Here is a 21,954-nt window from a genome sequence, read left to right on the forward strand (position 1 = left end):
TACCTTGGCCTGCTGTAACTATATATGTGAGTGATGTGTGTCTGACTCTCCTACCTTGGCCTGCTGTAAGTATATATGTGAGTGACTCTCCTACCTTGGCCTGCTGTAACTATATATGTGAGTGAGATGTGTCTGACTCTCCTACCTTGGCCTGCTGTAACTATACATGTGGGTGATGTGTGTGACTCTCCTACCTTGGCCTGCTGTAACTATATATGTGAGTGATGTGTGTCTGACTCTCCTACCTTGGCCTGCTGTAACTATTAATGTGAGTGATGTGTGTCTGACTCTCCTACCTTGGCCTGCTGTAACTATTAATGTGAGTGATGTGTGTCTGACTCTCCTACCTTGGCCTGCTGTAACTATATATGTGAGTGAGATGTGTCTGACTCTCCTACCTTGGCCTGCTGTAACTATTAATGTGAGTGATGTGTGTCTGACTCTCCTACCTTGGCCTGCTGTAACTATATATGTGAGTGATGTGTGTGACTCTCCTACCTTGGCCTGCTGTAACTATATATGTGAGTGAGATATCAGTCAAATTCCTTTAAAGTGTTTTCATCATTCTAGATTTCAGCCAGTAGCAATGTGTGTCGACCCGAGAAGGACAGGAAGACACAGTACACCGTTAAATAAAAAAAGAAAATACACATGCATCAAGTGCAAGAAATACATTTGCAATACACACACAGTAAATCTCTGTCCCTCATGTGGTGTGTAGACCGGCCTTCATTTGTGTTCAATGGGGCTCATTTATCATTTCCGTAAAATAATGTATGTAACATTTGTCCTTCCAATTTGTTCAGTTCAAAGCAATAAACATTAAGTGATAAAAACCTTGTTTCATTTATATTTGTTCAAGATAAACATGATTTATTTCACCCATGTCTAGACTATAATTGATTTGTTTACAAAAATCACATTTTATTTAAAAAAATAATAGCTTTTATTGATAAATGTGATCTAGCAGAGGTAAATGACAAATATTAACCATGTATGCTGTTTATATTGCTTGTAATTGATATAAGTCAACATCTAAGTTAAGTTATTTTTAGGTAAATTGTTATGGCTGTATTGTTTTAAAAACCCAGTAATGTTGTGGGTTCATCAGACCTGCGGACGTTGGGTGACTAACAACAACATGAACACCACACAAGGGTTAATTAGATACGCAAAACACTATTACACCCAGCACCTGGAAAGTTAGTTAGGGATCTCATTCTTTGAGCCTTCTGAGGTAAACAGAGACAATTAGGACAAACAAATTAAGACAATACACAAGTCTCTGAGGGTGTCATTTCACCAACAGCATCCCGACAACTCAAAGAAAAACATTTCAAAGCAACATTAACTACACATTCCAATTGTTTTTCAACTGTTTTTGGCAGCTGATGACACAGCAATAAATGCTCCAACACAGTGACAAGCAGTATTATTCCACGTATTGAAATGAGGAGGTATCATTATCATGCCTGTAACTGAATGTAGCAGGCTGAGACATTACTCTCTAAACATCCTCAAGGATAAAAACAATGTGTCAAGAGAACTTGTATTCACTTAGTGTTAATAAACATGTCTGTCATTCACAGTTGGTTAATTACGCAATTCAATTCAGTATTGCCACGGGTTCATTCAAACAAAACATGAACAAAAAACATTGTGTTTTCTAAAATGAAAATCAAACAACTTCTTGCTTCTTGACTGGAGCTTCTTGCCTGGAGTAGCCTACAGCTTGTCACCTCATAAAAACAGCACTCTCTACCCAACCAATTAGACTAAACACAAAGAAACTAAGTGAACTGGCAAACTGAAGTCCAGAAATCATTTGAGTGCTTTTCTGGGCTCCTTAAACTAAGTATTAAAAAAAAGGAAAAGACCAGCGTTTTGACACTGAGTTCAGTTCAAACATCACACTGTGCATCCAGTGTCTATAGTGTCAAAATGCTTCTTTGAACTGCTGCGCCATAGCCAAGGCTTTTAGACTACAGTGTTCCAGAACCTTGACTTTTCTCCCTAACATTAACATCCAATTCTACATGCCAAGGCCTGGCCCAGACCCAGTACTCAGTGAACAAAGAACCTGACACCAAGTAGAAACGGCCCACATTATGCTATGGTCTTATAAGCAGGAAAGTAGAACAGCTAGCTACGATGTGCAGTATACTATATCATTGACTGCATTAAAGTAATGCACTGTAAGCAAATCTTCAGCTACAGTATAGTGGGTCAAGGAGGCCTAATGAGGGATGAACTGAGCAGGATGCACTGAGCAGGATGCACTGAGCAGGATGAACTGAGCAGGATGAACTGAGCAGGATGCACTGAGCAGGATGCACTGAGCAGGATGCACTGAGCAGGATGAACTGAGCAGGATGCACTGAGCAGGATAAACTGAGCAGGATAAACTGAGCAGGATGCACTGAGCAGGATGCACTGAGCAGGATGAACTGAGCAGGATGAACTGAGCAGGATGAACTGAGCAGGATGAACTGAGCAGGATGAACTGAGCAGGATGAACTGAGCAGGCCACTGAGCAGGATGAACTGAGCAGGATGCACTGAGCAGGATGCACTGAGCAGGATGCACTGAGCAGGATGAACTGAGCAGGATGCACTGAGCAGGATGCACTGAGCAGGATGCACTGAGCAGGATGCACTGAGCAGGATGAACTGAGCAGGATGAACTGAGCAGGATGAACTGAGCAGGATGAACTGAGCAGGATGAACTGAGCAGGATGAACTGAGCAGGATGCACTGAGCAGGATGCACTGAGCAGGATGCACTGAGCAGGATGAACTGAGCAGGATGCACTGAGCAGGATAAACTGAGCAGGATAAACTGAGCAGGATGCACTGAGCAGGATGAACTGAGCAGGATGAACTGAGCAGGATGCACTGAGCAGGATGCACTGAGCAGGATGCACTGAGCAGGATGCACTGAGCAGGATGCACTGAGCAGGATGCACTGAGCAGGATGAACTGAGCAGGATGAACTGAGCAGGATGAACTGAGCAGGATGAACTGAGCAGGATGAACTGAGCAGGATGCACTGAGCAGGAAGCACTGAGCAGGATGAACTGAGCAGGATGAACTGAGCAGGATGAACTGAGCAGGATGAACTGAGCAGGATGAACTGAGCAGGATGAACTGAGCAGGATGCACTGAGCAGGATGCACTGAGCAGGATGCACTGAGGTCTGATGGGTTCTGCTGCTAGTCCTTGATCAGCAGTTATACCGAGGTTATTAGTGTTTCCTGAGTCTCCACAGAGATATGAGCTTGGAAAGCTTTTAAGAGACCCCTATTTCATTGTAACCATAGTACTGTAGTAGTCTGGGTAACTGTCTGGTGAGCTATTATTCCATTCCTTGTAATGCTAAACATCTTTGGTATGACAGAGTGGAGTGGTATGTTAGCTTAACAGACTGGTACCCAGGCTAGTACTGTAGTATGTAAGCCAGGGTTTCCCCAACTCGGGCCTCAGGATCCCAAGGGGTACATGTTTTGGTTTTTGCCCTAACACTATACAGCTGATTCAAATAATCAACTAATCATTAAGCGTGGATCATTTGAATCAGCTGTGTAGTGTTAGGACAAAAAACTAAACGTGCCCCCCTTGGTCCCGAGGACTGAGTTCAGGAAACACTGATTTTAGTCAATGGTTAGACCTAGCTAAAGATTACTGAAATAATACTCCCTACTCTACTCACCTGCACCATATGATTTAAATGTCACTGTCAATATGTGCTTTGCAGTGCAACCCACCACACCACCATAGAAAAACAATCACATCATTCAGAGCTCAGTACACCCAGGGAGCCATTACCACTCTTAGCAAAAGGTGCTCTTGATGGCATGACCCGCTCGTCATTCTAATGTTCTCTCCTCATCTCCCCAGTTCAATATTTACTGGTCCCACAGCACAGGTCTCAGCTGCTGGCTCCCCATAGCCTGACCTCTGTAATACAAGGCTTAATGCTCTACACAGAGGGAAATAACTCCGTTTCGGAGTGGGAGCCTGTGTGTCTGGGCTTTCTCGCTGGCTTCTCATTGCTTGTGTTTACGACACAGGGGACTGGCTGTTCCCAGAGGCCTGCCTGCAGGCCCGAGACACAATCCCCCCCCACACCCCACAGCAAACCCAGAGCTCCAACGTCACAGCCAACTCCATGATGACTGACTGTTTGAGTCCCCGGAGAGCTAGGCATGCGTGTGTTTCGGTGTGTCTGTATTTGTGAGGTGCATGATTGCCTTAGCCTGTGTGATAGCAGTGTGGATGAAAGCGATCCAAGGACATGAAGAGGGGTCATTCCCACTGTGCCTCTTGAACGCTGGCGCGAGGAGGGGAGGATGATTTGCCACACAACCAATCACGTCACAGTGTGGGGCTCTTAAAGAGTGCCACAATGAGTCCTGTCTCCTACAGCCTCACATCATGTCTAAGCAGGTGCTCTGACATTCCACATGGGCTTAGACATCTCCATATGAACAGAGAGTGAGCGGCAGGTCCAGAGTGGAGCTGGACCTGCTCCTCAGACCTTTGTGAGGCAGTGTGACGCTGGGGGGAGCCCATCACAACACTGCCTTAAGTGGATTTAGCAGATCAAAGGCTGGAAGAAGGAAGAGCACTGCCATAAACTGGGGTATATTCACTGCAAGTGGACAATAAGACCTTTCATGAATTCTCTGGAGGTAATGGGGAGATTTGGAGCTGAAATGTGACGGGAACAGGACCTCTCCATGAGGTACACTATGCCAAAGATGGGACAAATAGTCCTTAAGGGTGTTCTCTGTTCTCTGGCTGTGTGAGCAGCTAACGCTGGCCAAGAGGGAGACACAGGTGAGGCAGAGCAGAAACACTCACGCTTGAAACGCACCACACACTGCCGCAAGGAACACAAAAGTTTGAGTGAACACCATCTGCAAACAACCACACACAGGGCATCACAGACACTCACAAATGGCTGGAGGGGAGGCTCAGGTGACGCTGGATGATTAGCGTGAGTACACACCTCTAGAACAAAAACACACACACACACACACACACACACACACACACACACACACACACACACACACACACACACACACACACAACCCATTAGGGAGGCCACAGGTGAAGATAGTGAGTAACTTCAGCATGCCTAATCACCAATGTGATTTCCATCCTAAGTTGGTTACCCAGACAAATACACACCATCTCACACTCTCCCCCTCTCGGCCTTTGAACTGTATGAACTAAACGCTAATGTGCCAAAGCCAATCACTTTCTTTTCACCTTGAAGCTGAGGTTCAGAGAACCTAGCCGTGTCATTCCTGGCACACCTTAAACACAGCAGTGTGAAAACACCCACAGGTGACAATTAACCAGTCACTTCCTGCTGTCACACAGTCTAGGAGCACAGCCTCATCTTATAGACGCCATATTTCACTACCACCTAGGAAATACAGCGTTCAGAACAAAATGGACGTGAACTTGTGAAAAGCATTATTCTGCTATTTCCTATGAGGACAGAGCAGGAGTCAGTGTAATAAGGATGATATATTTGGGCACTGCCTACAGGTCAATCTTTAGCATTTTATTTAACCTTTATTTAACTAGGCAAGTCCGTTAAGAACAAATTCTTATTTACAATGACGACCTACCCCGGCCAAACCCGGACGATGCTGGACCAATGCGCCCAGCATCCCATAGGTTGTGCGCCGCCCTATGGGACTCCCAATCACGGCCAGATGTGATACAGCCTGGATTTGAGGGGGGGAGACAGAATTTGAACACCATTGAACAGCATGTCCAATGAAATGAATAGGCTTTGCCCACATATACACATCAACACTCACTTAAGTTATTTCTCCAACCTCTTTTTTTTATCCTGTAGATTCTTTTCACACTATATGCCCGTTTTTCTTCCTTTGTCTTTTCCTCTTTCTAATGTACCTAATCAATGCTGTACTCCAACTGCAGAAAGGAGGGGAGAAACAATGAAACAAGGTTTAATGATATCCAATCCCAGAAACTGTCTGTTCTAGCTGAAGCTGTACACTCCAGCTGCGTCTTACAGCTGGAATAGAATTAGCTGAAGAGATCAAAGCAGACAGAGAGACAGAGAGAGAGCGTAGACAGAGAGCGAGAGCGCAGAGAGAGAGCGTAGACAGAGAGCGAGAGCGCAGAAAGAGAGCGCAGACAGAGAGCGAGAGAGCACAGACAGAGAGCGAGAGAGCACAGACAGAGAGCGAGAGCGCAGAGAGAGAGCGTAGACAGAGAGCGAGAGCGCAGAAAGAGAGCGCAGACAGAGAGCGAGAGAGCACAGACAGAGAGCGAGAGCGCAGAGAGAGAGCGCAGACAGAGAGCGAGAGAGCAGAGACAGAGAGCGAGAGCGCAGAGAGAGAGCGCAGACAGAGAGCGAGAGAGCACAGACAGAGAGCGAGAGCGCAGAAAGAGAGCGCAGACAGAGAGCGAGAGCGCAGAAAGAGAGCGCAGACAGAGAGCGAGAGAGCACAGACAGAGAGCGAGAGCGCAGAGAGAGAGCGCAGACAGAGAGCGAGAGAGCACAGACAGAGAGCGAGAGAGCACAGACAGAGAGCGAGAGCGCAGACAGAGAGCGAGAGAGCACAGACAGACAGCGAGAGAGCAGAGAGCGCAGACAGTGAGCGAGAGATAGCGAGAGCGAGAGCAGACACAGAGCGAGAGCGCAGACAGAGAGCGAGCGCAGAGAGAGAGCGAGCGCAGACAGAGAGAGAGAGCGAGAGAGAGCGCAGACAGCGAGCGAGAGAGAGCGCATACAGAGATAGAGAGCAGTGGACAGACACTATCCAGTGTTTACCATCTCCCAGATAATAGAACAGGCCAGGTTATGTGTTATTTTTCCATTTGCCTGGTATTTATTTATAAATTAGCCTACATGTTAATGTTGTTTAAATATGGCCTTTATGGTAGTCATTGAAACAAGTGTCACAATGTACCAATTGATACCAGATAAACCAGGGCTCTCCAACGCTGTTCCTGGACAGCTACCCTCCTGTAGGTTTTCACTCCAACCCTGTTCCTGGACAGCTACCCTCCTGTAGGTTTTCACTCCAACCCTGTTCCTGGACAGCTACCCTCCTGTAGGTTTTCACTCCAACCTTGTTCCTGGACAGCTACCCTCCTGTAGGTTTTCACTCCAAACCTGTTCCTGGACAGCTACCCTCCTGTAGGTTTTCACTACAACCCTGTTCCTGGACAGCTACCCTCCTGTAGGTTTTCACTCCAACCCTGTTCCTGGACAGCTACCCTCCTGTAGGTTTTCACTCCAACCCTGTTCCTGGACAGCTACCCTCCTGTAGGTTTTCACTCCAACCCTGTTCCTGGACAGCTACCCTCCTGTAGGTTATCCCTCCAACCCTGTTCCTGGACAGCTACCCTCCTGTAGGTTTTCACTCCAAACCTGTTCCTGGACAGCTACCCTCCTGTAGGTTTTCACTACAACCCTGTTCCTGGACAGCTACCCTCCTGTAGGTTTTCACTCCAACCCTGTTCCTGGACAGCTACCCTCCTGTAGGTTTTCACTCCAACCCTGTTCCTGGACAGCTACCCTCCTGTAGGTTTTCACTCCAACCCTGTTCCTGGACAGCTACCCTCCTGTAGGTTATCCCTCCAACCCTGTTCCTGGACAGCTACCCTCCTGTAGGTTTTCACTCCAACCCTGTTCCTGGACAGCTACCCTCCTGTAGGTTATCCCTCCAACCCTGTTCCTGGACAGCTACCCTCCTGTAGGTTTTCACTCCAACCCTGTTCCTGGACAGCTACCCTCCTGTAGGTTTTCACTCCAACCCTGTTCCTGGACAGCTACCCTCCTGTAGGCTATCACTCCAACCCTGTTCCTGGACAGCTACCCTCCTGTAGGTTTTCACTCCAACCCTGTTCCTGGACAGCTACCCTCCTGTAGGTTTTCACTCCAACCCTGTTCCTGGACAGCTACCCTCCTGTAGGTTTTCACTCCAACCCTGTTCCTGGACAGCTACCCTCCTGTAGATTTTCACTCCAACCCTGTTCCTGGACAGCTACCCTCCTGTAGGTTTTCACTCCAACCCCAGTTGTAACTAACCTGATTTTTCAACCAGCTAATTATTTAAATAACAACAACAACTTGGTAGGTGCTTATATTTGTCCTATTTCACAAATGTACAAGTGTGTATTATATGCATGTATGAATTGGAAATGTGTTTTTTTGCATATCCCAACTTTCCCAGGGACACCCTCAGAGAGTGGGGTCACGGCCAGGGTCAGCCATTATCAACGGCAGCCCTGGAGCAATTAGGGTTAAGTGCCTTGCTCAAGGGTAGAGACAGATTTTTCTCCTTGTCGGTTCGGGGATTAGAACTAGCGACCTTTCTTTATTGACCCAACACTAACAGCTAGGCTAGGCTACCTGCCACCCTGTAACTATTAGAATCAGGTGCGTGGATCTGGGTTGGAGCAAAAACCCACAGGACGGCAGCTCTCCAGGAACAGGGTTGTAGAGCGACTGAGATATACTATGCGTAACCATATGAACTGTTAGCGGCTATGAGGAACCTAGCAGCTGAAATAAGGCTGTCAAAATGATGCACTAACGAGGGTCAGAGAACACAAGAAAATATTCACTTATACAAAAATGCATCAGCTTCCCTAGAGACATGCTGTAGTAAATGTATAATACGGTAACAAAATGATGCCGATTTTTCACTTTAAAATATATGTCAAACAATGTGTGATGGCAACAACCGTCATTCGGTTACCAAACTTTGCATCTGCATTGTTCTTTAATTAAATATGTTTTAGTAAAATGTTCAAGTAGTCCTTGTATGGTTTGTTTAACTTTGAAATCATTGATATTTGTTTGGCATACCTTTTAAAGTGAAAAATCTGAGTCTCAGCATCACTCTGTTACCATGGAATCGCCTTACTGCTGAACTAGTGAAAATGTGTATACAGCTAGTTTTCTGTCACTGTTAGGCATCTCACACTACACCAAAACTCGAGGAAACTGTTGGGTGTCAAGTACGAGGCTTTTGAGTTGATGTATTTAATATGGCAAATTAAACACTCCACTCCTGATTAACATTTCATGGAAAAGTTGGAATGAGTTAACATCTTCAATCCCAAAGCAAATAAAAAATGAAAAATGCAGTTGTAAGCATTAATATTGAGTCTGTCATGACAAGCATGCTTTCAAGTCCCTGATTCAGTATAATGGACCCATTTCAACCATTTAACAAAAGGTGTGCATCCTTAGCATTGCAAGCTATTGATTCTCACTCAATAGCCTCTCTCTGCCTCAAGTTGTTTACAGTCTAGGCCTAAATGGAACTGAGTTGCAGGAAATCTTAGTACTTAAAAGTTTGGAAATTATGAAAAGAAAAATGCTAAATAGGATTTTCATCATGCAGGAATCTAATAATTAACATTCTCTCCACAGATCTGACGAGTCTCCAAATCCCTGTATGAAATGCAAATGTCAGTACACAGAGTAATATCAATCCTCTCTCTTTTTTCCCCCCATAAGGGAGGGCCTGTGTCTCTGTCTCGTCTCTATACTGCTGGAGGAGGGACAGGTAGCTACTGCCTTTACTCTGGGGTTTTGGCTTTGAATTGAAGACAGAATAAAGAGAAAACGACTTCCTATGCAAGAATAATTGGGAAGTGTAATGCAGTCTTTAAAAGCTGTCTCGTTTTCCCCCGCAAATTCATCTCTATTATGACCTGGTTTGACATCATAATGGATTAATTTGATCACACCGCCTCAGAGGAGTGAGAAACACTTCTACCGCTGTTTTCTCTCCTGTTATTGTACTCTATTTTTACGACACCTTGATGAATTCATGCAGGGCCCAAAATTATAAATACACTGTGGATATCTGAATGGGACAATACATCAGCTGGAGTGTTTTGCTTGCACCTCTTTAAAATTCATCTCTGGTATGTGTGCGGACTGGAGCCCTCAAAACCAAAAGGCAGAACTAGGCTAGTGTCTGATTGAGCCTATAGCTACAAAGGAAATAGTCAACTATTGAAGCTACTACATGAAACTGAAGTGAAGCAAAGTAATGTTATTCAAGTGACTTGTGTATTGCAATGAGTATCATGCCAGATTTATGCATATTTATGTAGAAATGCCACATCATGTCTATATGTCCTTCATCTTTGATGTATTAAAAACATGTGTGGTAAACTGGCCTATTCAACAATGGATAGGAGGAAGCAGTATTGAACACTGTTCTATGACACATATGAAGACAACTAGCCTGTCAACTAGACTGGGAGAAAAACAACAAAGGGAAGTCATGGCAAACAGGGAATTAGAGCTGTGATGAGTGTCAACACTAGCAGCACTGCGGCATAGTTACAAGCCTCCAACTGTTTGCTGCAGAACTATTGGTAATCTGATCATTTAGGATTCCACAGTTGTAAAGAGAGCCAAGGTGCCAGTGCCACATCTTTTCCTCTGAGGTTCCGGCCATTACATCCCCACCAGGGATGTACAGTAACGGGTTTGCGTTCTGCATTAGGAGAAGACTGACGGCAGTCATTAAAAGGCTTGTTTCATTGTGGCTGCAGAGCTGCAATTCATCACAACAGCAAATAATACCATGGCATTATATTTAGGAAATGATCTCTAATACCACATCTCTGAGAGAAACATGGCTGTTGGTGCCAAACCCGCTAATGAATGTTGTGTCTTTGATACAAAGGTGGACTTGTGTCTAAACAACTAGATAAAGCCTTCAAACCTCTTAAGGATCTGACCATTTTTTTCAATTTTCGCCAAAAATGACATACCCAAATATAACTGCCTGTAGCTCAGGACCTGAACCAAGGATGTGCATATTCTTGATACCATTTGAAAGGAAACACTTTGACGTTTGTGGAAATGTGAAATGAATGTAGGATAATGTAACACATATCTGGTATGTGTTTGACAGGACCCGTGCTTCTACACCTGCATTGCTTGCTGTTTGGGGTTTTAGGCTGGGTTTCTGTACAGCACTTTGATATATCAGCTGATGTAAGAAGGGCTATATAAATAAATTTGATTTGGTAAAAAGATAATACAAACCAAAAAAAAGTGTTTTCTTTTTTCTTATCTTTGAAATGCAAGAGAAATCCCATAATATAATATTGCAGTTTATGCGCAATTTAGATTTTGGACACTAGATGGCAGCAGTGTGTGTGCAAAGTTTCAGATTGAGCCAGTGAAGCATTGCAATACGGCACAGTATGTGCATTTTCAAATACATAACTATAGAGAACATACAAAAATTATATGGCATTACAAAATTTAAGTTTACACTCTCCCAGGAATGTCATACATGATGGATCATTGGCTTATACACTAACTTTCACACATCTAGATGGCCGGGCGGGGTGGGTGCGGGGTGGGTGTGCCAGAGACAGCAGGGGTTCAAACTGTAGAACCCAGTTCCTACATTTTAATATAAACATTTATTTTATTTTTTTAAAACAATGCTACATTTTATCTCTGGGACCCTCAGGATGACAAGAGCAAGTTTACATTATTTACCTTCAGAGATGAATGTATCAAACCAGTTGCCCTGATAAAAGTTGTTGTTGTGCACTCTCCTCGAATAATAGCATGGTCTTTTTTCACTGTAATAGCTACTGTAAATTGGATATTGCAGTTAGATTAACAATAATTTAAACTTTCTGCCCATATAAGACATGTCTATGTCCTGGAAAGTTTGCTGTTACTTACAACTTCAATCCGGTCACATTGGCGCACGTTAGCATCAACCGTCCCGGTATAGGGACACTGATCCCGTAGAGGTAAGGAGCTTTGACAGGACTCATGGTTAAACAACCACACACACAAAGGAAGTAGCAACAGAGATTTACAGAATCGCTTGGGTAAAGTGTTGAGCAGCTGACATAAAATGAGAATTTAACAGGTTCTTGGAACAGTGTGTTGGATCTCTGAGAGCAACTGACAATTTGGTATGGAACTACCTACTGTAGCATTGTGAATAAGCTTTGTTCTCTGTCTTTAGGCGGTACAACTCCTCTCCCCAGCACTGTTATTTAAAGTGTGGTCCTACATCTTTTGGCAGTTTGAAGCTTGAAGTGTGGTCCTATCTTAGAGCAGTTTGAAGGATAAAATGTGCTCCTACCTTGGGGTCGGCAGTGAGCAGTTTGAAGGATAAAATGTGCTCCTACCTTGGGGTCGGCAGTGAACAGTTTGAAGGATAAAATGTGCTCCTACATTGGGGTCGGCAGTGAACAGTTTGAAGGATAAAATGTGCTCCTACCTTGGGGTCGGCAGTGAACAGTTTGAAGGATAAAATGTGCTCCTACCTTGGGGTCGGCAGTGAGCAGTTTGAAGGATAAAATGTGCTACTACCTTGGGGTCGGCAGTGAGCAGTTTGAAGGATAAAATGTTCTCCTACCTTGGGATCGGCAGTGAACAGTTTGAAGGATAAAATGTGCTCCTACCTTGGGGTCGGCAGTGAGCAGTTTGAAGGATAAAATGTGCTCCTACCTTGGGGTCGGCAGTGAACAGTTTGAAGGATAAAATGTGCTCCTACCTTGGGGTCGGCAGTGAGCAGTTTGAAGGCCTCGTAAACCTGTTTCTCCTTCACTCCTCCTCCCAGGTCTAGGAAGTTGGCCGGTTTCCCTCCATGGAGGTCGATGATGTCACACGTGGCCATAGCCAGACCAGCCCCATTCACTGTAATGGCAGGTCAAAGGTGAAATTAAACCACAAAGAAAGGTGTTACTGGTCTCAGAAAACAGAGAAGGGCCTTTAAAGTCCAGAGCATCCCTTCAAAATAGTTGCTGTGCTCATCGCAAAGTTAGATGATAATCGATGATACCGGAATCCCATACTCCAATGAAGTTAGATTTCCCACATTAGTTAAAATGAAGTTGAGAATTCAAACATAAACCCTTGAGAGAAAACTGTGACATTGAAAAGTAGTTGGGATTTAATTACAATAAACATTACCTAATACAATCATTAAAACAAAAACATAGGAGCGCACAGTGAAATCAATGAGTAAATGATCTAATGAAGAGGGAATAACAAATCATCTTTAGAGAATTTAAAGCTTTAAGAGGTCAACTGTTAAAACTCATCTAATGAGGATATTTAACACTTGAAGAAGTTGAGAAGCGGAGGGAAACGTGATTACGGCAACACTCTTGACTTCAGAAAGCAAGTGTTGATTAAAAGAAGTTCTGTCGCACTAGCGTTGGCCCGTATTATCAGGCAGCCTAATGAGAGCATCCCTATTCCACTGGGTTGCTTGGTGCTGTGTTGCCAGGGAGCCAAGTGATTCAGCCGCTTCCTGCTGAAGCCAACATGCCTCTCTATAAATGTCTTATCTCATTTGGGTTATCAGCGCTAAGCCTGCATCCTGGCAAACGCCCCTACAGAAGTCTCAATAAAAGGAAACTGGTTTTAACAGCTGTCACTTTGGTGGGTTACAGAGCTTTTAAGGAGCCCATCAGCTCTGAGCTGTTGTCCTGTAGGAAAGGCTGGGCACGGGAAAGAGGCACTAACCGTGATCTTACTGCCACAGCGTTTATGAGGCTGCAGGGCAACCAGGAGATACTCCCTAGCAGCCCAGAATTACACTATAAAGCTTTGATTTATGACAGGGGAGACCTATAATGGGAATGCTAACAATCCAGCTCACTGGAGACTTTTTATTATTATGGCTAATTAGAAAGAATTGGTTACAGCGTCCTCCTTCTGGAGTCGTTAGAAAGCTGCTTGTTAATTTGGACTGGAGAGGAGCCCAGTCAGCCATTCCAGTTGGTGGGTTAGCCATGGCTAAATGCATAGAACATGCATGTGTGTGGACAGTGGACAGCCATAAACCAGAACTCACCAAAGCAGGCAATGTTTCCATCCAAGCCAATGTACTTGAGGTCCCATTTGGCTGCCTCCGTCTCTGTGGGATCGCTCTCTGACATGTCGTCCATGGCAAAGACGGCTTTTTGACGGAACTCTGCGTTATCGTCAAAGTTGATCTTGGCATCAAAGCACACCACTGAAAGAAGGGAGCGAGAAAGAGGAGAGAAAGAGAAGACAGAGCAAAACATAAATAGGAAGACAAATAGATGAGGATATGAAATGGAAATGTAATTAACATTTCTAACAATGTATTTTTTTATTTTTTATTTTATTTTTTTGTTAAATAAATGTGGCAAGTGACCTCATCCTATTAGACTTAATTACTTCAGTATTTGTAATGGTGAAGCTCATGTTTATGTATTTGACAGTGCCTCTAAGGGAGAATATATTACTTGTACACTTCACAAGGTGCAGTTCAAAGAAACTGTAAGCTAAATGTTAACTGCAAACAAAGTATTTACTTCAGATTTTCATTAAGGGTTGATTATCAGTGGAGCTACTTCAGGTTTCTTAGCATTGCAGGGCTGAAATCCTGAGGTGTCCTCCTTGTGGATTTGTACTTTGTGAGGCCCACTATATACCATAACCATTTACACAAGGGTGATTGGAGCCTTCATCTATCAATACTCTATAACAGCCTGGAGGACAAATGACAGTAGTGGTACACGGGATCCCCATGGAACTAACGGTAAATTCACTATGTAATGGCTCATCTCTGATATACTACCTGGGCTGAAGCTCCCAAGAGTAATAAAGGTGATGCGACACACACACACAGCCCACACAAACATACAGCCCCACACACACACACACTAGGTGGAACCAAAATAAATGGGGAAAAAACTTAAACAGCAGCTAAGTGGAGTCTCCTGGACCTGCTTTATGTGAACAACTTCAGTTCAACAGTGTTCAATTTGACACTCCTTTCTGTCTAGTCTTAGTCATTATAGTCATTCGAATAATGATTTAGTCTAGTTGTCAAAATGGAAAAAACAGTGGGCCATTTTAGTCACATCACATTTGTATTGCTTCATTAACCTATAGTAAACAATCACTGACTTCCATGTGCACAAACATACATAGCCTACCAACATATTTTTCTGCATAACATCCTATTCTCTTCCCAAAAGAAGAAAAATGACAAACATGCATAACAATAATATTATATAAGAATTATGTGGCCATGTAAATTCCTAATTCAGCCTACATAGAAGATGCACATTATATACAAAACAAACAGACACACACAAATGCAGAGAGACAGAGACCAAGAGAGAGAGAGAGAGACATTTGTTCTCCATAGCATATTTCTATCTGAACATTCCAAAACATTGTGTCCTTTTGAAACATCTGGCTCATTGTTCTATCTGTGGCTACGCCTTGTTCTATCTGTGGATACACCACTGAACACAAATATAAATGCAATATGTAAGGTGTTGGTCATGAGCTGAAATAAAATATGCCAGAAATGTTCCATAAGCACAAAAGGTTTCTCTCAAATGTTGTCCACACATTTGTTTACATCCATGTTAATAAGTATTTCTCCTTTGCCAAGATAGTCCACCTGACAGGTGTGGAATATTAAGAAGCTGATTAAATAACATGATCATTACACAATCCTGGGGACCGTTTTTTTGTTTCACAACACAATGCCATGTCTCACGTTTTGAGGGAGCATGCAATTGGCATGCTGATTGCAGGAATATCCACCAGAGCTGTTGCCACAGAATTAAATGTTATTTCTCTACCAAAAGCCACCTCCAACATTTTAAAGATGGTGGCAGTGTGTCCAACCAGCCTCACAACCGCAGACCACATGTAACCACGGCAGCCGGGGACCTCCACATCAGGCTTCTTCACCTGCAGGATCGTCTGAGACCAGCCACCCGGACAGCTGATGAAACTGTGGGTTTTCACAACCAAAGAATTTCTGAACAAACTGTTCGTCGTCCTCGCCAGGGTATTGACCTGACTGCAGTTCGACGGCATAACAGACTTCAGTGGGCAAATGCTTACAGGCCACAATCAACTCTATGAGAAGATGTGTCGTGCTGCATGAGGCAAATGGTGGTCACACCAGATACTGACTGGTTTTCTGATCCATGCCCCTACCTTTATTTAAGGTATCTGTGACCAACAGATGCATATCTGTATTCACAGGCATGTGAAATCCATAGATTAGGGCCTAATGAATGTACTTCAAGTGACTGATTTCCTTAAATAAACTGTAACCCAGGAAAATCTTAGAAAATGTTGCATGTCGCGTTTTTATTTTTGCTCAGTGTAGAATCTGTTATGAACAGAATGGACAAAGTTTTGTAGACTTTACCCTTTGCCAAAGTTTTAAAAAATTGCGTTATTGCATACACGCACTTCACAGAATAGGATTCACAGATTCTCACGGACAGATGAAACGGCAAGAATCTGTCCAGGCTCATGTAAAATTATGTGATTACCAGCAGCAGTAATTCCTGGTTTTGGGTTTTCGTCTTTGATTATTTGGACAAGTCAGGATTGGGCGAAGGGTCTGGCCAAGAGTTTCCGTTTGCCAGGAAGGAGATTTCTCTTCCTTCGCATGAAGGTAATCACAATTGTTAATGTAATTCCCCCAGAAGTAAAACAGGAAATGACACATTTTCACAATATTATTTTACTTCTGGGTACCCGAGATAAGCATTCCCTAAGGGAAATATGCAAATACATGCCAGAACGCGCCAATAGGATCTGGCTAGCTCGCGCTTGGCTCTGCCCTCCTCCTTGTTTGTTCTGCTCCCATTGGAAATAACAGGCTGTGGTTTATCTTGGGTTAGTTATAAATATTTGGTGCAGCCTAAACAAATGACTAACAGGCCGGTACGCAAGTAGCCTAGTTTTAGAATGGCCCGCGATACACATTAGAAAGACAAACAATGTAGTGCCGGTATTATGGGACATGTCTTTTGAACGGTAGCCTAAGGGCTAGAATTAAAACGTTTTCTCTGAAGAAAAGAGGGAGTCTAGAAAACAGAACCAGAACAGACTACAAATTTAAAAGAAAAGCCTACTTTTCTACAGCCTACTCAAGGGAGAGAAAAACCTAGCTAGACTGTTGTTTTACTATTCAACTCAATTCTGCTACTGTTTTTAATTTTTTAAAAGCAACTTATGTTTCTTAACCAGACAAAAGGTAGCTAACTAGATGGCTAGTGGTGACTGGTTAGCTAAGGTGAAGCAAGAGAGTCGCATGCGATATGTATAATCAGAGGCAGAGCCGGGGCAGAACCTGTCTGCCCACACTCATTGCTTGCTCCCTCGCAGCTCACCACCTGATGTAGGCTGTGTTTGCCGGGTGTGACTTGTCCTTCCCACTTAACGAAACTGCGCTGTGCATCTGTGCTGCTAATATATTAATTGTGCTTATCACTGAAAAGTTCTCAATCTCTCCAAAAACTCTTGCTCAGTTCACTTACTAGTCAATTTTTTTTGTCACAGAGATAATTTTGGCTCGTTTTAGTCAACTTTAGTTTAGTTATATTTTTTTGTGTCTATTTTGTAAGTTATAGTCTCATCAATTGCCCCTGAAAAATAGGTGTTTGACAAATATTTTAGTCACTATTTTTGTTCACGAAATTAACACCGTAGTACATTTTCAGAGATGAACAGTAATTTGGTTTTACCGTCCCTCTGGTGATGAGCGTTCAGTTACACTGAAATGAAAGTCAAAATAATAGACCAAAGTGGGAAAAGACATGCAGTACCTTTCTGCCTACAGTGATGTTCTTCAGTAGTGTGGTTTGTTGTTTAAACTCGACTGAAAAACAGACATCCATGGTACTTGATTCCCTTCCCTCGTTGAATATGTACAAAATGAAGAACAAGTTGATCTACTTTCAATGTGAGTCTAAAGAAACACTGCTTCTGCCTTGCTAGTACAGCTTGGTTGTACACAACAAATTAATAGACCTCTCATCAATATTCATAAGCAATTATACTAAGCTACAATATGTTATTTTCTTGTCATTCTCTGATGAACCAGATCTATAACAAGAACTTGTTTCATAACAATGCATCGAAAGTTGTGGAGAAGCAAACTTGTGTCATCTATCAGTTTATCTGTCTGAGTTTTACTCAAGAGGCAATTAGTTCTGGATTTAATTCAGGATAGTGTTATGCTACAATATACAGTATACCTAAAATCCCATAATACACTCCCATGGTGAGAGAGCAAATGAAAGAGAAAAAGAGAGGGAGAGAGAGAGAACAAACACGCAGATAAATATAACTTCTGATATGTAGACACCAGAAAGAGGAAGAAAAAAATTTAGTCATACCTTGTCCTTCGGGAGTCTCTCCGAGAGGATTGACTTCAACTTGAGTGGCGTCGACTTTCAGGAACAGATCATAGAGCCTCTTAATCTGATCTGCAGCCTGTGAGTTCCACAGAGGACAGTAATTACCCAACAATACGCCTCTGAACAGCAGACCCGCCAAGGCCACTCAGCACCACGCACACGCTAAATAAAACATGGCAAATCACCTTTTAAACACATGTAAAAAGGTGATTTTGTCATGTTTTATTGAGTGTGTGCGTGGTACGGAGTGCCCTTGGTGGGCCTGCTTCTCAACCTAGTGTGTGAGTGTGTTCGCTCATGTGTGTGCAGGTGTTGAATTTTTTATTACCAACTTTTTCAGGGGTTCTGACAACCCAATATTCTCGAACTAACATGACGCAATAAGACTTTAGCTCATACTATACAATATATATATAGTTGAAGTCAGAAGTTTACATACACTTAGGTTGGAGTCATTAAAACTCGTTTTTCAACCACTCCACAACTTTCTTGTTAACTTCTTATGGCTGCAGGGGCAGTATTGAGTAGCTTGGATGAAAGGTGCACAGAGGTGCCCAGAGTAAACGGCCTGCTCCTCAGTCATAGTTGCTAATATATGCATATTATTAATAATATTGGATAGAAAACACTCTGACGTTTCTAAAACTGTTTGAATTATGTCTGTGAGTATAACAGAACTCATATGGCAGGCAAAAGCCTGGGAAGAAATCCAACCAGGAAGTGAAAAATCGGAGGTTGGTCGATTTTCAATTCATCGCCTATTGAAAACACTGTAGGATATGGATCTGTTTGCACGTCCTACGGCTTCCACTAGACGTCAACAGTCTGTAGAACGTTGAATGAAGCTTCTACTGTGATGTTGAGCCGGATGGGAGCTGTTTGAGTCAGTGGTCTGGCAGAGAGTCAGGTCCTGGTTACACGCATTCCACATGATATCGACTTGCATTCCATTACTTCTATAGATACAAAGGAATTCTCCGGTTGGAACGTTATTGAATATTTATGATAACATTCTAAAGACTGATTCTATACTTAGTTTGACAAGTTTATTCGTAATTCCTGTAATATAACTTTTTGAAGTTTTCGTCCGACGTTCGCCTGGACCTGCACGAGCGTTTGGATATGTGTACTAAACGCGCTAACAAAAGTAGCTACTTGGACATAAATGATGGACATTACCGAACAAAACTAACATTTCTTGTGGAAGTGGGAGTTCTGGGAGTGCATTCCGACGAAGATCAGGAAAGGTAAGTTAAGATTTATAATGCTTTTTATGAGTTTTGTTGACACAATTTGGCGGGTAACTGTATGGCTTACTTTTGTGGCTGAACACTGTTCTCAGATTATTGAATATTGTGCTTTTGCCGTAAAGATTTTTTAAATCTGACACAGCGGTTGCATTAAGAACAAGTGTATCTTTAATTCTATGTAAAATATGTATCTTTCATCAAAGTTTATGATGAGTATTTATGTTATTTGACGTGGCTCTCTGCAATTTCTCCGGATATTTTGGAGGCATTTCTGAACATGGCGCCAATATAAACTGAGGTTTTTGGATATAAATATGAACTTAATCGAACAAAACATATATGTATTGTGTAACATGAAGTCCAATGAGTGTCATCTGAAGAAGATGGGTTAGTGATTAATTTGATCTCTATTTCTGCTTTTTGTGACTCCTGTCTTTGACTGGAAAAATAGCTGTGTTTTTCTGTGATTTTGCGGTGACCTAACATAATCGTTTGTGATGGTTTCGCTGAAAAGACTATTTGAAAATCGGACACTTTGGTGGGATTAACAACAAGATTACCTTTAAAATGGTATAAGATACAGGTATGTTTGAGGAATTTTAAATATGAGATTTCTGTTGTTTGAATTTGGCGCCCTGCACTTTCACTGGCTGTTGTCATATCATCCCGTTAACGGGATTGCAGCCATAAGATGTTAGCTGTGTATGTGACGAATGCAATTTGATCTTATAAAGGTTTGTCTGTTGTACAAGGACGTTATGGAGTTCTATGGACCATTTTATCAGCTCTGAGTTCAGTATTGTGGGTCTTTGGTGTGTGTATGCTTCTCTGCACTGCGGCTCAGAGAACTTTGTCGGGCCTATTACCTGTCTTTCCAGAAGTCCTTTGAAACCCAAATTAGCTGCCATGCGGAGCGCCTGGTCATCTCGCACGCCCTCGAAAATATCTATAACTTCCTGTGGTACGCGAGAGCAGAGAAAGAGAAAGCAGAGAGAATGGAGACTCAAACACTGGATGGTCATTTGATAAAGTGGATGTTCATATTAAATCACGATATGCAATTAAGTGGTGAAAAACTGCCAGTAGTGAGGAAAGGAGAACCGAGCCTGAAACAATAGCTTTATAATTATCAGGCACTTGTAGAGATGAGATTCTAACATAGTGAAGGGATCTCTCCATCAAGGGATTCATTGTGCCAATCACACACACACAGAGACAGAGAGAGAGACAGAGAGAGAGACAGAGAGAGAGACAGAGAGAGAGACAGAGCGCGCACATGGTGTGACGGAAGTACAGGAATACCAGGGATGTCTGTACTGTAGTTTTTGCAAAGAGATGTTAAGCTATTGGATCACAAGTACAGTGAATGGTGAGAGGTTCCTTGTCAACATCTTTAGTCATTTGTAACATATGCTGCTGCAGAGATCACAGTACTGTACCTTAAAGATGAGTTCTGGGGATTTGTCGGCAACCTCCTCTATGTCCATCCCACCCTGAGGACTGCCCACCATGACGGGGCCGTTGCAGGCCCGGTCCATCAGGATGGCAAAGTAGGTCTCTCTGGTGATGTCCAGGGCTTCAGCCACCATCACCTGGTTAGTATGGAGAGAGTCAGTCTACTACCTTCACATCACAAACTGGCCTCAGATATAGCAGATCATATTATTACAACCCAGAGAACCTATGGGTTCTAAATCTAGGCTATACTGGGAATGAAGCATACTGCTGGGAGATGGAGACAAGGGAGAGATTGATGGCAAGACAGAGAGATAGAGATTAGTTGTTTGTTTGTTATCAGTTCCCTGGGCCTAACTTGACAGAGTTTATTTGGACTCCGTAAGGACGATTCTTCTCCATGTCCCATGGAAACAGGCAATAACACAGTCCTCTTTCGCTCTCTGCTTAAAGTCTTGATCTATTTTACACACTACTACCACCCTCTTCTAGTCTTTCTCTCAATCGAACTGGCTCTCTGTGCCCCTCTCTCCATCTACTATGCTCTCCTCCTCCTTCTATCACTTCCTGCCCCTCTCCCCACCCCTGGTCTGTCCTGCCAATAGAGATAATGCTCTGTGTCTGGAGAGGACGGCTGCAGTATAATGAAGTGAAGGGGACGTGTTACAATGGCAGGCTGACAGCTCACTCCTGGTTTTCATTCAGGGAAACAGAGCTTGACAATATAATTACAGCCTGTTAAAGAGGGCTATGTTAAGAGGCCTGGGTTCTGTTCAATCACTGCAGCTCTCTGGCTACTTTATTACTTTGATCCCAGGCCTAATCTAAATCTGAGATGGGCTTTGAGAGGGGCCTGCGACTATAGCCACTAACAGCAGGTAGCATCATATCTTCCTTGTCTGTGAATGTCTGCACGTTTCGGGAAATTAATCTAGTGTGTACTGGTTTTTGTGTGTGATACATGACACATGGCTGCATATAGGTCCCTCTGGGATCATTTATCATGATACATTTCTGCAATTAATA

At 43.1% G+C, this 21,954-nt stretch overlaps 1 protein-coding gene across 1 annotated transcript in view; it reads right to left on the reverse strand.

Annotated features, from left to right (window-relative positions):
- The window catches only part of LOC129851037 (succinate--CoA ligase [GDP-forming] subunit beta, mitochondrial-like), a 144,246-nt gene that overhangs the window by 58,198 nt on the left and 64,094 nt on the right, over positions 1–21,954 (reverse strand). Inside the window, exons 5-9 of the mRNA XM_055917203.1 lie at positions 20,913–21,065; positions 20,340–20,429; positions 18,203–18,299; positions 13,867–14,028; positions 12,559–12,701 (exon numbers count right to left, since the gene is read on the reverse strand). Coding sequence (XP_055773178.1) covers positions 12,559–12,701; positions 13,867–14,028; positions 18,203–18,299; positions 20,340–20,429; positions 20,913–21,065 — 645 coding nt within the window. The remainder of the gene's footprint in view (positions 1–12,558; positions 12,702–13,866; positions 14,029–18,202; positions 18,300–20,339; positions 20,430–20,912; positions 21,066–21,954) is intronic.

Source organism: Salvelinus fontinalis, chromosome 3 (assembly GCF_029448725.1).
Source record: "Salvelinus fontinalis isolate EN_2023a chromosome 3, ASM2944872v1, whole genome shotgun sequence".
Lineage (NCBI taxonomy): Eukaryota > Metazoa > Chordata > Actinopteri > Salmoniformes > Salmonidae > Salvelinus > Salvelinus fontinalis.